Raw genomic sequence first — 18,268 nt, 5'->3', positions numbered from 1 at the left:
GCATCAGAGTTTGCTAGGTCAGGTCAGGTGGAAATTAGCATCAGAGTTTGCTAGGTCAGGTCAGGTGGAAATTAGCATCAGAGTTTGATTGGTCAAGTCATGTGGAAATTAGCATCAGAGTTTGCTTGGTCAGGTCAGGTGGAAATTAGCATCAGAGTTTGCTTGGTCAAGTCATTGGATGTCATAAGGTGAATGCACCAATTTGTAAGTCGCTCTGGATAAGAGCGTCTGCTAAATGACTTAAATGTAAATGTAAATGTAATGTCATGTGGAAATTAGCACCATAGTTATCTATGATAAGATAACCTATAGCCCTACTGGTGTTGAGACCCCAGTTAACAGTGTGACAACAGCCCCATTCTCCCCTAATCTGATGCTTTGCACTGTCACCCACAACCTTTTCTTCCCATCGAATACAGACTGTGTGCTTTCTGTCCACGTGGTCACCAACAATATGCTTTGGGAACGCCCCTGTGCTCTGTGGTGATTGGCTCGAATTGCTCGTGTCAAAAGGAGGTCAAACCGACGAGACCATCAGATTCTCCGGGAGAATTTACACCAGAATTTACACCAGAATTTACACCAGAATTTACACCAATGGAATCAACACACCCCAGACATCGTCCTGACATGAACCGAACAAAATTCACACAGAGGTTTCAGAGTTGGCCAGAAACAGTGTATGTTGTGTGTCTGACCTGGTTGTGAGGTTTCAGAGTTGACCAGAAACAGTGTGGGGACGGGACAGAGGGGAGAGGGGACGGGACAGAGTATGTTGTGTCTCTGACCTGGTTGTTGGTCAGCTCTCTGAGAGGGGACGGGACAGTGTATGTTGTGTCTCTGACCTGGTTGTTGGTCAGCTCTCTGTCCTCTTTCTCTCTCACTCTTCTGAACATTCCCCTTCTTCTTCTTCCTTTTCATCTTCTGTTCTGCCTCATCATCACTGAAGTCTAACGCCTGGAGAGAGGGGAGACAAGAGGACAGGACAGAGGACAGGGGACGGGACAGAGGAGAGACGAGAGGGGACAGGACAGAGGAGAAACGAGACACGAGAGGGGACAGGACAGAGGAGAGACACGAGAGGGGACAGGACAGAGGAGAGACAAGAGAGGGGACAGGACAGAGGACAGAGGAGAGGGGACAGGACAGAGGAGAGACGAGAGAGGGGACAGGACAGAGGAGAGACGAGAGAGGGGACAGGACAGAGGAGAAACGAGAGACGAGAGGGGACAGGACAGAGGAGAGACAAGAGAGGGGACAGGACAGAGGAGAGACAAGAGAGGGGAGACAGGACAGAGGAGAAACGAGAGGGGACAGGACAGAGGAGAAACGAGACACGAGAGGGGACAGGACAGAGGAGAAACGAGACACGAGAGGGGACAGGACAGAGGAGAAACGAGGGGGACAGGACAGAGGAGAAACGAGACACGAGAGGGGACAGGACAGAGGAGAGGGGGGGGACAGGACAGAGGAGGGGGGGACAGGACAGAGGAGAAACGAGAGGGGACAGGACAGAGGAGAAACGAGGGGGGACAGGACAGAGGAGAAACGAGACACGAGAGGGGACAGGACAGAGGAGAAACGAGACACGAGAGGGGACAGGACAGCGGAGAGAGGGGGAAAGGGGAGAGAGAGAAGGGAGAGGAAAGGGAAGAGGAGAGAAACTTTATTATCCAAAGAGAAATGTCTTGACATCTTAGATGCACCATCACAATACAAGTGTGTGTGTCCCCGAAATATTTCAAAAATTATATGCACTTTGTACTAATCATACTACATACTACATACTAATCATACTACATACTGTGTACTAATCATACTACATACTGCGTACTAATCATACTACATACTGCGTACTAATTATATACATACTGTGTACTAATCATACTGCATACTGTGTACTAATCATACTACATACTGTGTACTAATCATACTACATACTGTGTACTAATCATACTACATACTGTGTACTAATCATACTACATCCTGTGTACTAATCATACTGCATACTGTGTACTAATCATACTACATACTGCGTACTAATCATACTACATACTGTGTACTAATCATACTACATACTGTGTACTAATCATACTACATACTAATCATACTACATACTGCATACTAATCATACTACATACTACATAATAATCATACTACATACTACATACTAATCATACTACATACTGCGTACTAATCATACTGCGTACTGCGTACTAATCATACTACATACTGCGTACTAATCATACTACATACTGTGTACTAATCATACTACATACTGCATACTAATCATACTACATACTACATACTAATCATACTACATACTGTGTACTAATCATACTACATACTGTGTACTAATCATACTACATACTGTGTACTAATCATACTACATCCTGTGTACTAATCATACTGCATACTGTGTACTAATCATACTACATACTGCGTACTAATCATACTACATACTGTGTACTAATCATACTACATACTGTGTACTAATCATACTACATACTGTGTACTAATCATACTACATCCTGTGTACTAATCATACTGCATACTGTGTACTAATCATACTACATACTGCGTACTAATCATACTACATACTGTGTACTAATCATACTACATACTGTGTACTAATCATACTACATACTAATCATACTACATACTGCATACTAATCATACTACATACTACATAATAATCATACTACATACTACATACTAATCATACTACATACTGCGTACTAATCATACTGCGTACTGCGTACTAATCATACTACATACTGCGTACTAATCATACTACATACTGTGTACTAATCATACTACATACTGCATACTAATCATACTACATACTACATACTAATCATACTACATACTACATACTAATCATACTACATACTGCGTACTAATCATACTACATACTGTGTACTAATCATACTACATACTGTGTACTAATCATACTACATACTGTGTACTAATCATACTGTGTACTAATCATACTACATACTGCGTACTAATCATACTACATACTGCGTACTAATCATACTACATACTGCGTACTAATCATACTACATACTGTGTACTAATCATACTACATACTGCATACTAATCATACTACATACTAATCATACTACATACTAATCATACTACATACTGCGTACTAATCATACTACATACTGTGTACTAATCATACTACATACTGCGTACTAATCATACTACATACTGTGTACTAATCATACTACATACTACGTACTAATCATACTACATACTGTGTACTAATCATACTACATACTACGTACTAAACATACTACATACTGTGTACTAATCATACTACATACTGTGTACTAATCATACTACATACTGCGTACTAATCATACTACATACTACATACTAATCATACTACATACTGTGTACTAATCATACTGCATACTGTGTACTAATCATACTACATACTAATCATACTACATACTGCATACTAATCATACTACATACTGCATACTAATCATACTACATACTAATCATACTACATACTACATACTAATCATACTACATACTAATCATACTGCGTACTGCGTACTAATCATACTACATACTGCGTACTAATCATACTACATACTGTGTACTAATCATACTACATACTGCATACTAATCATACTACATACTACATACTAATCATACTACATACTACATACTAATCATACTACATACTGCGTACTAATCATACTACATACTGTGTACTAATCATACTACATACTGTGTACTAATCATACTACATACTGTGTACTAATCATACTACATACTGTGTACTAATCATACTACATACTGTGTACTAATCATACTGCATACTAATCATACTACATACTGCGTACTAATCATACTACATCCTGTGTACTAATCATACTACATACTGTGTACTAATCATACTACATACTGTGTACTAATCATACTACATACTGTGTACTAATCATACTACATACTGTGTACTAATCATACTACATACTGTGTACTAATCATACTACATACTACATACTAATCATACTACATACTGTGTACTAATCATACTACATACTGCGTACTAATCATACTACATACTGTGTACTAATCATACTACATACTGCGTACTAATCATACTACATACTAATCATACTACATACAGTGTACTAATCATACTACATACTGCGTACTAATCATACTACATACTGTGTACTAATCATACTACATACTGCGTACTAATCATACTACATACTGCGTACTAATCATACTACATACTACATACTAATCATACTACATACTGTGTACTAATCATACTACATACTAATCATACTACATACTGTGTACTAATCATACTACATACTACGTACTAATCATACTACATACTGCGTACTAATCATACTACATACTGTGTACTAATCATACTACATACTGTGTACTAATCATACTACATACTAATCATACTACATACTGTGTACTAATCATACTACATACTGCGTACTAATCATACTACATACTGTGTACTAATCATACTACATACTGTGTACTAATCATACTACATACTAATCATACTACATACTGTGTACTAATCATACTACATACTGCGTACTAATCATACTACATACTGTGTACTAATCATACTACATACTACATACTAATCATACTACATACTACATACTAATCATACTACATACTGCGTACGAATCATACTACATACTGTGTACTAATCATACTACATACTAATCATACTACATACTGTGTACTAATCATACTACATACTGCGTACTAATCATACTACATCCTGTGTACTAATCATACTACATACTGTGTACTAATCATACTACATACTGTGTACTAATCATACTACATACTGTGTACTAATCATACTACATACTGCGTACTAATCATACTACATACTGTGTACTAATCATACTACATACTGTGTACTAATCATACTACATACTGTGTACTAATCATACTACATACTACATACTAATCATACTACATACTGTGTACTAATCATACTACATACTGCGTACTAATCATACTACATACTGTGTACTAATCATACTACATACTGCGTACTAATCATACTGCGTACTAATCATACTACGTACTAATCATACTACATACTGTGTACTAATCATACTACATACTAATCATACTACATACTGTGTACTAATCATACTACATACTGTGTACTAATCATACTACATACTGTGTACTAATCATACTACATACTGCGTACTAATCATACTACATACTGCGTACTAATCATACTACATACTACATACTAATCATACTACATACTGTGTACTAATCATACTACATACTAATCATACTACATACTGTGTACTAATCATACTACATACTAATCATACTACATACTACGTACTAATCATACTACATACTGCGTACTAATCATACTACATACTGTGTACTAATCATACTACATACTGTGTACTAATCATACTACATACTAATCATACTACATACTGTGTACTAATCATACTACATACTGCGTACTAATCATACTACATACTGTGTACTAATCATACTACATACTGTGTACTAATCATACTACATACTAATCATACTACATACTGTGTACTAATCATACTACATACTGTGTACTAATCATACTACATACTGCGTACTAATCATACTACATACTGTGTACTAATCATACTACATACTGCGTACTAATCATACTACATACTGCGTACTAATCATACTACATACTGCGTACTAATCATACTACATACTGTGTACTAATCATACTACATACTGTGTACTAATCATACTACATACTAATCATACTACATACTGCGTACTAATCATACTACATACTGAGTACTAATCATACTACATACTAATCATACTACATACTAATCATACTACATACTGTGTACTATTCATACTACATACTGTGTACTAATCATACTACATACTGTGTACTAATCATACTACATACTAATCATACTACATACTGTGTACTAATCATACTACATACTGTGTACTAATCATACTACATACTGTGTACTAATCATACTACATACTGTGTACTAATCATACTACATACTGCGTACTAATCATACTACATACTGCGTACTAATCATACTACATACTGTGTACTAATCATACTACATACTGTGTACTAATCATACTACATACTGCGTACTAATCATACTACATACTGTGTACTAATCATACTACATACTGTGTACTAATCATACTACATACTGTGTACTAATCATACTACATACTGATCATACTACATACTGTGTACTAATCATACTACATACTGTGTACTAATCATACTACATACTGTGTACTAATCATACTACATACTGCGTACTAATCATACTACATACTGTGTACTAATCATACTACATACTGCGTACTAATCATACTACATACTGTGTACTAATCATACTACATACTGTGTACTAATCATACTACATACTGTGTACTAATCATACTACATACTGTGTACTAATCATACTACATACTGTGTACTAATCATACTACATACTGTGTACTAATCATACTACATACTGTGTACTAATCATACTACATACTGCATACTAATCATACTACATACTAATCATACTACATACTGCGTACTAATCATACTACATACTGCGTACTAATCATACTACATACTGCGTACTAATCATACTACATACTGCACACTGAGAAGGATCCTACCCTCATCCACACTGAGAAGGATCCTACCCTCATCCACACTGAGAAGGATCCTACCCTCATCCACACTGAGAAGGATCCTACCCTCATCCACACCGAGAAGGATCCTACCCTCATCCACACTGAGAAGGATCCTACCCTCATCCACACTGAGAAGGATCCTACCCTCATCCACACTGAGAAGGATCCTACCCTCATCCACACCGAGAAGGATCCTCCCCTCATCCACACTGAGAAGGATCCTACCCTCATCCACACTGAGAAGGATCCTCCCCTCATCCACACAGAAGGATCCTACCCTCATCCACACTGAGAAGGATCCTACCCTCATCCACACCGAGAAGGATCCTCCCCTCATCCACACTGAGAAGGATCCTACCCTCATCCACACTGAGAAGGCTTCATCTAATCAGCAATTGTGTTGGTTGTTGATAGTCAGTCCTCTGGCGGCAGGTAGCAGGTAGCCTAGCGGTTAGAGCGTTGGGCGGCAGGTAGCCTAGCGGTTAGAGCGTTGGGCGGCAGGTAGCCTAGCGGTTAGAGCGTTAGGCGGCAGGTAGCCTAACGGTTAGAGAGTTGGGCGGCAGGTAGCCTAGCGGTTAGAGCGTTGGGCGGCAGGTAGCCCAGCGGTTAGAGCGTTGGGCGGCAGGTAGCCTAGCGGTTAGAGCGTTGGGCGGCAGGTAGCCTAGCGGTTAGAGCGTTGGGCGGCAGGTAGCCTAGCGGTCAGAGCGTTGGGCGGCAGGTAGCTTAGCGGTTAGAGAGTTGGGCGGCAGGTAGCCCGGTTAGAGCGGTTAGAGCGTTGGGCGGCAGGTAGCCCAGCGGTTAGAGCGTTGGGCGGCAGGTAGCCCAGCGTTTAGAGCGTTGGGCGGCAGGTAGCCTAGCGGTTAGAGCGTTGGGCGGCAGGTAGCCAGCGGTTAGAGCGTTGGGCGGCAGGTAGCCTAGCGGTTAGAGCGTTGGGCGGCAGGTAGCCAGCGGTTAGAGCGTTGGGCGGCAGGTAGCCTAGCGGTTAGAGCGTTGGGCGGCAGGTAGCCCAGCGGTCAGAGCGTTGGGCGGCAGGTAGCCTAGCGGTCAGAGCGTTGGGCGCAGGTAGCCTAGCGGTCAGAGCGTTGGCGGCAGGTAGCCTAGCGGTCAGAGCGTTGGGCGGCAGGTAGCCTAGCGGTTAGAGCGTTGGGCGGCAGGTAGCCTAGCGGTTAGAGCGTTGGGCGGCAGGTAGCCTAGCGGTCAGAGCGTTGGGCGGCAGGTAGCCTAGCGGTCAGAGCGTTGGGCGGCAGGTAGCCTAGGGCCTGTGTGGCCTTATGGGTAATGTGTGTTCCTCACCTCTGGTGGTGGTTCCTGGTCGTTCTTCCAGGAGGCGTCGGAGCCTTTCAACCTAAACACACACACACACACACACACGCCAGCTTCAATTATACATGTGTGTACTGACCATCGTAGCTGCTCAGTGAGGATATAGAGGGTGTAGTCAGTGAGGATATAGAGGGTGTAGTCAGTGTACTGACCGTCGTAGCTGCTCAGTGAGGATATAGAGGGTGTAGTCAGTGAGGATATAGAGAGTGTAGTCAGTGAGGATGTAGAGGGTGTAGTCAGTGTACTGACCGTCGTAGCTGCTCAGTGAGGATGTAGAGGGTGTAGTCAGTGAGGATATAGAGGGTGTAGTCAGTGAGGATATAGAGGGTGTAGTCAGTGTACTGACCGTCGTAGCTGCTCAGTGAGGATGTAGAGGGTGTAGTCAGTGAGGATGTAGAGGGTGTAGTCAGTGAGGATGTAGAGGGTGTAGTCAGTGAGGATGTAGAGGGTGTAGTCAGTGTACTGACCGTCGTAGCTGCTCAGTGAGGATATAGAGGGTGTAGTCAGTGAGGATATAGAGGGTGTAGTCAGTGTACTGACCGTCGTAGCTGCTCAGTGAGGATATAGAGGGTGTAGTCAGTGAGGATGTAGAGGGTGTAGTCAGTGAGGATGTAGAGGGTGTAGTCAGTGAGGATATAGAGGGTGTAGTCAGTGTGTACTGACCGTCGTAGCTGCTCAGTGAGGATGTAGAGGGTGTAGTCAGTGAGGATGTAGAGGATGTAGTCAGTGAGGATATAGAGGGTGTAGTCAGTGTACTGACCGTCGTAGCTGCTCAGTGAGGATATAGAGGGTGTAGTCAGTGAGGATGTAGAGGGTGTAGTCAGTGAGGATGTAGAGGGTGTAGTCAGTGAGGATATAGAGGGTGTAGTCAGTGAGGATATAGAGGGTGTAGTCAGTGTGTACTGACCGTCGTAGCTGCTCAGTGAGGATGTAGAGGGTGTAGTCAGTGAGGATGTAGAGGATGTAGTCAGTGAGGATATAGAGGGTGTAGTCAGTGTACTGACCGTCGTAGCTGCTCAGTGAGGATATAGAGGGTGTAGTCAGTGAGGATGTAGAGGGTGTAGTCAGTGAGGATGTAGAGGGTGTAGTCAGTGAGGATGTAGAGGGTGTAGTCAGTGTACTGACCGTCGTAGCTGCTCAGTGAGGATATAGAGGGTGTAGTCAGTGAGGATATAGAGGGTGTAGTGAGTGAGGATATAGAGGGTGTAGTCAGTGTACTGACCGTCGTAGCTGCTCAGTGAGGATATAGAGGGTGTAGTCAGTGAGGATGTAGAGGGTGTAGTCAGTGAGGATGTAGAGGGTGTAGTCAGTGTACTGACCGTCGTAGCTGCTCAGTGAGGATATAGAGGGTGTAGTCAGTGAGGATGTAGAGGGTGTAGTCAGTGAGGATGTAGAGGGTGTAGTCAGTGAGGATGTAGAGGGTGTAGTCAGTGAGGATATAGAGGGTGTAGTCAGTGTACTGACCGTCGTAGCTGCTCAGTGAGGATATAGAGGGTGTAGTCAGTGAGGATGTAGAGGGTGTAGTCAGTGAGGATGTAGAGGGTGTAGTCAGTGTACTGACCGTCGTAGCTGCTCAGTGAGGATATAGAGGGTGTAGTCAGTGAGGATGTAGAGGGTGTAGTCAGTGTGTACTGACCGTCGTAGCTGCTCAGTGAGGATGTAGAGGGTGTAGTCAGTGAGGATGTAGAGGGTGTAGTCAGTGTACTGACCGTCGTAGCTGCTCAGTGAGGATGTAGAGGGTGTAGTTAGTGAGGATATAGAGGGTGTAGTCAGTGTGTACTGACCGTCGTAGCTGCTCAGTGAGGATGTAGAGGGTGTAGTCAGTGAGGATGTAGAGGGTGTAGTCAGTGTACTGACCGTCGTAGCTGCTCAGTGAGGATGTAGAGGGTGTAGTCAGTGAGGATATAGAGGGTGTAGTCAGTGTGTACTGACCGTCGTAGCTGCTCAGTGAGGATGTAGAGGGTGTAGTCAGTGAGGATATAGAGGGTGTAGTCAGTGAGGATATAGAGGGTGTAGTCAGTGAGGATGTAGAGGGTGTAGTCAGTGAGGATATAGAGGGTGTAGTCAGTGAGGATATAGAGGGTGTAGTCAGTGAGGATATAGAGGGTGTAGTCAGTGAGGATGTAGAGGGTGTAGTCAGTGTGTACTGACCGTCGTAGCTGCTCAGTGAGGATATAGAGGGTGTAGTCAGTGAGGATGTAGAGGGTGTAGTCAGTGTACTGACCGTCGTAGCTGCTCAGTGAGGATGTAGAGGGTGTAGTCAGTGTAATGACCATCGTAGCAGCTCAGTGAGGATGTAGAGGGTGTAGTCAGTGAGGATGTAGAGGTGTAGTCAGTGAGGATGTAGAGGGTGTAGTCAGTGAGGATGTAGAGGGTGTAGTCAGTGAGGATGTAGAGGGGTGTAGTCAGTGAGGATGTAGAGGGTGTAGTCAGTGTGTGTACTGACCGTCGTAGCTGCTCAGTGAGGATATAGAGGGTGTAGTCAGTGAGGATGTAGAGGGTGTAGTCAGTGAGTATGTAGAGGGTGTAGTCAGTGTGTACTGACCGTCGTAGCTGCTCAGTGAGGATATAGAGGTGTAGTCAGTGTACTGACCATCGTAGCTGCTCAGTGAGGATGTAGAGGGTGTAGTCAGTGTACTGACCGTCGTAGCTGCTCAGTGAGGATGTAGAGGGTGTAGTCAGTGAGGATATAGAGGCTGTAGTCAGTGAGGATATAGAGGGTGTAGTCAGTGTACTGACCGTCGTAGCTGCTCAGTGATGATGTAGAGGGTGTAGTCAGTGAGGATGTAGAGGGTGTAGTCAGTGAGGATGTAGAGGGTGTAGTCAGTGTACTGACCATCGTAGCTGCTCAGTGATGATGTAGAGGGTGTAGTCAGTGAGGATGTAGAGGGTGTAGTCAGTGAGGATGTAGAGGGTGTAGTCAGTGTACTGACCGTCGTAGCTGCTCAGTGAGGATGTAGAGGGTGTAGTCAGTGAGGATGTAGAGGGTGTAGTCAGTGTGTACTGACCGTCGTAGCTGCTCAGTGAGGATATAGAGGGTGTAGTCAGTGAGGATGTAGTCAGTGTGTACTGACCGTCGTAGCTGCTCAGTGAGGATGTAGAGGGTGTAGTCAGTGAGGATGTAGAGGGTGTAGTCAGTGTACTGACCGTCGTAGCTGCTCAGTGAGGATGTAGAGGGTGTAGTCAGTGATGATATAGAGGGTGTAGTCAGTGTACTGACCGTCGTAGCTGCTCAGTGAGGATATAGAGGGTGTAGTCAGTGTACTGACCATCGTAGCTGCTCAGTGAGGATGTAGAGGGTGTAGTCAGTGTACTGACCGTCGTAGCTGCTCAGTGAGGATGTAGAGGGTGTAGTCAGTGAGGATGTAGAGGGTGTAGTCAGTGAGGATATAGAGGGTGTAGTCAGTGTACTGACCATCGTAGCTGCTCAGTGAGGATGTAGAGGGTGTAGTCAGTGTACTGACCGTCGTAGCTGCTCAGTGAGGATATAGAGGGTGTAGTCGGTGAGAGATGGGGCGTAGAACATGGAGTCCTTCAGCTTCACTCCTCTCTCTGCGATGTCACTCTCTGAGTTAAACCTCAACACATAGAAGGGACTGGAGACCGGCCCAAACACCTCAAATACCTGGAGGAGGAGAGAGTTAAACCTCAACACATAGAAGGGACTGGAGACCGGCCCAAACACCTCAAATACCTGGAGGAGAGAGAGAGTTAAACCTCAACACATAGAAGGGACTGGAGACCGGCCCAAACACCTCAAATACCTGGAGGAGAGAGAGAGTTAAACCTCAACACATAGAAGGGACTGGAGACCGGCCCAAACACCTCAAATACCTGGAGGAGAGAGTTAAACCTCAACACATAGAAGGGACTGGAGACCGGCCCAAACACCTCAAATACCTGGAGGAGGAGAGAGTTAAACCTCAACACATAGAAGGGACTGGAGACCGGCCCAAACACCTCAAATACCTGGAGGAGAGAGTTAAACCTCAACACATAGAAGGGACTGGAGACCGGCCCAAACACCTCAAATACCTGGAGGAGAGAGATAAACCTCAACACATAGAAGGGGCTGGAGACCGGCCCAAACACCTCAAATACCTGGAGGAGGAGGAGAGAGTTAAACCTCAACACATAGAAGGGACTGGAGACCGGCCCAAACACCTCAAATACCTGGAGGAGAGAGAGAGTTAAACCTCAACACATAGAAGGGACTGGAGACCGGCCCAAACACCTCAAATACCTGGAGGAGGAGGAGAGAGTTAAACCTCAACACATAGAAGGGACTGGAGACCGGCCCAAACACCTCAAATACCTGGAGGAGAGAGAGAGTTAAACCTCAACACATAGAAGGGACTGGAGACCGGCCCAAACACCTCAAATACCTGGAGGAGGAGGAGAGAGTTAAACCTCAACACATAGAAGGGACTGGAGACCGGCCCAAACACCTCAAATACCTGGAGGAGAGAGAGAGTTAAACCTCAACACATAGAAGGGACTGGAGACCGGCCCAAACACCTCAAATACCTGGAGGAGAGAGAGAGTTAAACCTCAACACATAGAAGGGACTGGAGACCGGCCCAAACACCTCAAATACCTGGAGGAGAGAGAGAGTTAAACCTCAACACATAGAAGGGACTGGAGACCGGCCCAAACACCTCAAATACCTGGAGGAGAGAGAGAGTTAAACCTCAACACATAGAAGGGACTGGAGACCGGCCCAAACACCTCAAATACCTGGAGGAGGAGAGAGTTAAACCTCAACACATAGAAGGGACTGGAGACCGGCCCAAACACCTCAAATACCTGGAGGAGGAGAGAGTTAAACCTCAACACATAGAAGGGACTGGAGACCGGCCCAAACACCTCAAATACCTGGAGGAGAGAGAGTTAAACCTCAACACATAGAAGGGACTGGAGACCGGCCCAAACACCTCAAATACCTGGAGGAGAGAGAGAGTTAAACCTCAACACATAGAAGGGACTGGAGACCGGCCCAAACACCTCAAATACCTGGAGGAGAGAGTTAAACCTCAACACATAGAAGGGACTGGAGACCGGCCCAAACACCTCAAATACCTGGAGGAGGAGGAGAGAGTTAAACCTCAACACATAGAAGGGACTGGAGACCGACCCAAACACCTCAAATACCTGGAGGAGAGAGAGTTAAACCTCAACACATAGAAGGGACTGGAGACCGGCCCAAACACCTCAAATACCTGGAGGAGAGAGTTAAACCTCAACACATAGAAGGGACTGGAGACCGGCCCAAACACCTCAAATACCTGGAGGAGAGAGATAAACCTCAACACATAGAAGGGGCTGGAGACCGGCCCAAACACCTCAAATACCTGGAGGAGGAGGAGAGAGTTAAACCTCAACACATAGAAGGGACTGGAGACCGGCCCAAACACCTCAAATACCTGGAGGAGGAGGAGAGAGTTAAACCTCAACACATAGAAGGGACTGGAGACCGGCCCAAACACCTCAAATACCTGGAGGAGGAGGAGAGAGTTAAACCTCAACACATAGAAGGGACTGGAGACCGGCCCAAACACCTCAAATACCTGGAGGAGAGAGAGTTAAACCTCAATACATAGAAGGGACTGGAGACCGGCCCAAACACCTCAAATACCTGGAGGAGAGAGAGTTAAACCTCAACACATAGAAGGGACTGGAGACCGGCCCAAACACCTCAAATACCTGGAGGAGAGAGAGTTAAACCTCAACACATAGAAGGGACTGGAGACCGGCCCAAACACCTCAAATACCTGGAGGAGAGAGTTAAACCTCAACACATAGAAGGGACTGGAGACCGGCCCAAACACCTCAAATACCTGGAGGAGAGAGAGAGTTAAACCTCAACACATAGAAGGGACTGGAGACCGGCCCAAACACCTCAAATACCTGGAGGAGGAGGAGAGAGTTAAACCTCAACACATAGAAGGGACTGGAGACCGGCCCAAACACCTCAAATACCTGGAGGAGAGAGAGAGTTAAACCTCAACACATAGAAGGGACTGGAGACCGGCCCAAACACCTCAAATACCTGGAGGAGGAGAGAGAGTTAAACCTCAACACATAGAAGGGACTGGAGACCGGCCCAAACACCTCAAATACCTGGAGGAGGAGAGAGTTAAACCTCAACACATAGAAGGGACTGGAGACCGGCCCAAACACCTCAAATACCTGGAGGAGAGAGAGAGTTAAACCTCAACACATAGAAGGGACTGGAGACCGGCCCAAACACCTCAAATACCTGGAGGAGAGAGAGAGTTAAACCTCAACACATAGAAGGGACTGGAGACCGGCCCAAACACCTCAAATACCTGGAGGAGGAGAGAGTTAAACCTCAACACATAGAAGGGACTGGAGACCGGCCCAAACACCTCAAATACCTGGAGGAGGAGGAGAGAGTTAAACCTCAACACATAGAAGGGACTGGAGACCGACCCAAACACCTCAAATACCTGGAGGAGAGAGAGTTAAACCTCAACACATAGAAGGGACTGGAGACCGGCCCAAACACCTCAAATACCTGGAGGAGAGAGAGAGTTAAACCTCAACACATAGAAGGGACTGGAGACCGGCCCAAACACCTCAAATACCTGGAGGAGGAGAGAGTTAAACCTCAACACATAGAAGGGACTGGAGACCGGCCCAAACACCTCAAACACCTGGAGGAGAGAGTTAAACCTCAACACATAGAAGGGACTGGAGACCGGCCCAAACACCTCAAATACCTGGAGGAGAGAGAGAGTTAAACCTCAACACATAGAAGGGACTGGAGACCGGCCCAAACACCACAAATACCTGGAGGAGAGAGTTAAACCTCAACACATAGAAGGGACTGGAGACCGGCCCAAACACCTCAAATACCTGGAGGAGAGAGTTAAACCTCAACACATAGAAGGGACTGGAGACCGGCCCAAACACCTCAAATACCTGGAGGAGAGAGAGAGTTAAACCTCAACACATAGAAGGGACTGGAGACCGGCCCAAACACCTCAAATACCTGGAGGAGGAGAGAGTTAAACCTCAACACATAGAAGGGACTGGAGACCGGCCCAAACACTTCAAATACCTGGAGGAGAGAGAGTTAAACCTCAACACATAGAAGGGACTGGAGACCGGCCCAAACACCTCAAATACCTGGAGGAGAGAGTTAAACCTCAACACATAGAAGGGACTGGAGACCGGCCCAAACACCTCAAATACCTGGAGGAGGAGAGAGTTAAACCTCAACACATAGAAGGGACTGGAGACCGGCCCAAACACCTCAAATACCTGGAGGAGGAGAGAGAGTTAAACCTCAACACATAGAAGGGACTGGAGACCGGCCCAAACACCTCAAATACCTGGAGGAGAGAGTTAAACCTCAACACATAGAAGGGACTGGAGACCGGCCCAAACACCTCAAATACCTGGAGGAGAGAGAGAGTTAAACCTCAACACATAGAAGGGACTGGAGACCGGCCCAAACACCTCAAATACCTGGAGGAGAGAGTTAAACCTCAACACATAGAAGGGACTGGAGACCGGCCCAAACACCTCAAATACCTGGAGGAGAGAGTTAAACCTCAACACATAGAAGGGACTGGAGACCGGCCCAAACACCTCAAATACCTGGAGGAGAGAGTTAAACCTCAACACATAGAAGGGACTGGAGACCGGCCCAAACACCTCAAATACCTGGAGGAGGAGGAGAGAGTTAAACCTCAACACATAGAAGGGACTGGAGACCGGCCCAAACACCTCAAATACCTGGAGGAGAGAGAGAGTTAAACCTCAACACATAGAAGGGACTGGAGACCGGCCCAAACACCTCAAATACCTGGAGGAGGAGAGAGTTAAACCTCAACACATAGAAGGGACTGGAGACCGGCCCAAACACCTCAAATACCTGGAGGAGGAGGAGAGAGTTAAACCTCAACACATAGAAGGGACTGGAGACCGGCCCAAACACCTCAAATACCTGGAGGAGAGAGAGTTAAACCTCAACACATAGAAGGGACTGGAGACCGGCCCAAACACCTCAAATACCTGGAGGAGAGAGTTAAACCTCAACACATAGAAGGGACTGGAGACCGGCCCAAACACCACAAATACCTGGAGGAGAGAGTTAAACCTCAACACATAGAAGGGACTGGAGACCGGCCCAAACACCTCAAATACCTGGAGGAGAGAGAGTTAAACCTCAACACATAGAAGGGACTGGAGACCGGCCCAAACACCTCAAATACCTGGAGGAGAGAGAGAGTTAAACCTCAACACATAGAAGGGACTGGAGACCGGCCCAAACACCTCAAATACCTGGAGGAGGAGAGAGTTAAACCTCAACACATAGAAGGGACTGGAGACCGGCCCAAACACCTCAAATACCTGGAGGAGAGAGAGAGTTAAACCTCAACACATAGAAGGGACTGGAGACCGGCCCAAACACCTCAAATACCTGGAGGAGGAGAGAGAGTTAAACCTCAACACATAGAAGGGACTGGAGACCGGCCCAAACACCTCAAATACCTGGAGGAGAGAGTTAAACCTCAACACATAGAAGGGACTGGAGACCGGCCCAAACACCTCAAATACCTGGAGGAGAGAGTTAAACCTCAACACATAGAAGGGACTGGAGACCGGCCCAAACACCTCAAATACCTGGAGGAGGAGAGAGTTAAACCTCAACACATAGAAGGGACTGGAGACCGGCCCAAACACCTCAAATACCTGGAGGAGGAGAGAGTTAAACCTCAACACATAGAAGGGACTGGAGACCGGCCCAAACACCTCAAATACCTGGAGGAGGAGGAGAGAGTTAAACCTCAACACATAGAAGGGACTGGAGACCGGCCCAAACACCTCAAACACCTGGAGGAGAGAGTTAAACCTCAACACATAGAAGGGACTGGAGACCGGCCCAAACACCTCAAATACCTGGAGGAGGAGGAGAGAGTTAAACCTCAACACATAGAAGGGACTGGAGACCGGCCCAAACACCTCAAATACCTGGAGGAGAGAGAGAGTTAAACCTCAACACATAGAAGGGACTGGAGACCGGCCCAAACACCTCAAATACCTGGAGGAGGAGAGAGTTAAACCTCAACACATAGAAGGGACTGGAGACCGGCCCAAACACCTCAAATACCTGGAGGAGGAGAGAGTTAAACCTCAACACATAGAAGGGACTGGAGACCGGCCCAAACACCTCAAATACCTGGAGGAGGAGAGAGTTAAACCTCAACACATAGAAGGGACTGGAGACCGGCCCAAACACCTCAAATACCTGGAGGAGAGAGAGAGTTAAACCTCAACACATAGAAGGGACTGGAGACCGGCCCAAACACCTCAAATACCTGGAGGAGAGAGTTAAACCTCAACACATAGAAGGGACTGGAGACCGGCCCAAACACCTCAAATACCTGGAGGAGAGAGTTAAACCTCAACACATAGAAGGGACTGGAGACCTGCCCAAACACCTCAAATACCTGGAGGAGAGAGTTAAACCTCAACACATAGAAGGGGCTGGAGACCGGCCCAAACACCTCAAATACCTGGAGGAGAGAGAGAGTTAAACCTCAACACATAGAAGGGACTGGAGACCGGCCCAAACACCTCAAATACCTGGAGGAGAGAGAGAGTTAAACCTCAACATATAGAAGGGACTGGAGACCGGCCCAAACACCTCAAATACCTGGAGGAGAGAGTTAAACCTCAACACATAGAAGGGACTGGAGACCGGCCCAAACACCTCAAACACCTGGAGGAGGAGAGAGAGTTAAACCTCAACACATAGAAGGGACTGGAGACCGGCCCAAACACCTCAAATACCTGGAGGAGAGAGTTAAACCTCAACACATAGAAGGGACTGGAGACCGGCCCAAACACCTCAAATACCTGGAGGAGAGAGAGAGTTAAACCTCAACACATAGAAGGGACTGGAGACCGGCCCAAACACCTCAAATACCTGGAGGAGGAGGAGAGAGTTAAACCTCAACACATAGAAGGGACTGGAGACCGGCCCAAACACCTCAAATACCTGGAGGAGAGAGAGAGAGAGTTAAACCTCAACACATAGAAGGGACTGGAGACCGGCCCAAACACCTCAAATACCTGGAGGAGAGAGAGTTAAACCTCAACACATAGAAGGGACTGGAGACCGGCCCAAACACCTCAAATACCTGGAGGAGAGAGTTAAACCTCAACACATAGAAGGGACTGGAGACCGGCCCAAACA

The 18,268-nt window shown here is 45.9% G+C and overlaps 1 protein-coding gene across 1 annotated transcript in view; it reads right to left on the bottom strand.

Annotated features, from left to right (window-relative positions):
• The window catches only part of LOC135570627 (H/ACA ribonucleoprotein complex non-core subunit NAF1-like), a gene marked incomplete at its 3' end in the record, with an annotated part of 36,698 nt that overhangs the window by 7,696 nt on the left and 10,734 nt on the right, over nt 1–18,268 (bottom strand). The window contains exons 6-8 of the mRNA XM_065016575.1: nt 11,502–11,662; nt 8,008–8,059; nt 789–957 (exon numbers count right to left, since the gene is read on the bottom strand). Of these exons, the coding sequence (XP_064872647.1) occupies nt 789–957; nt 8,008–8,059; nt 11,502–11,662 (382 nt within the window). The remainder of the gene's footprint in view (nt 1–788; nt 958–8,007; nt 8,060–11,501; nt 11,663–18,268) is intronic.

The sequence above is a fragment of the Oncorhynchus nerka genome, unplaced genomic scaffold, assembly GCF_034236695.1.
Source record: "Oncorhynchus nerka isolate Pitt River unplaced genomic scaffold, Oner_Uvic_2.0 unplaced_scaffold_972, whole genome shotgun sequence".
In the NCBI taxonomy this organism is placed as follows: Eukaryota; Metazoa; Chordata; class Actinopteri; order Salmoniformes; family Salmonidae; genus Oncorhynchus; species Oncorhynchus nerka.
The sequence above is the reverse complement of the archived record's forward strand: the minus strand, read 5'-3'. Positions and strand labels throughout refer to the sequence as shown.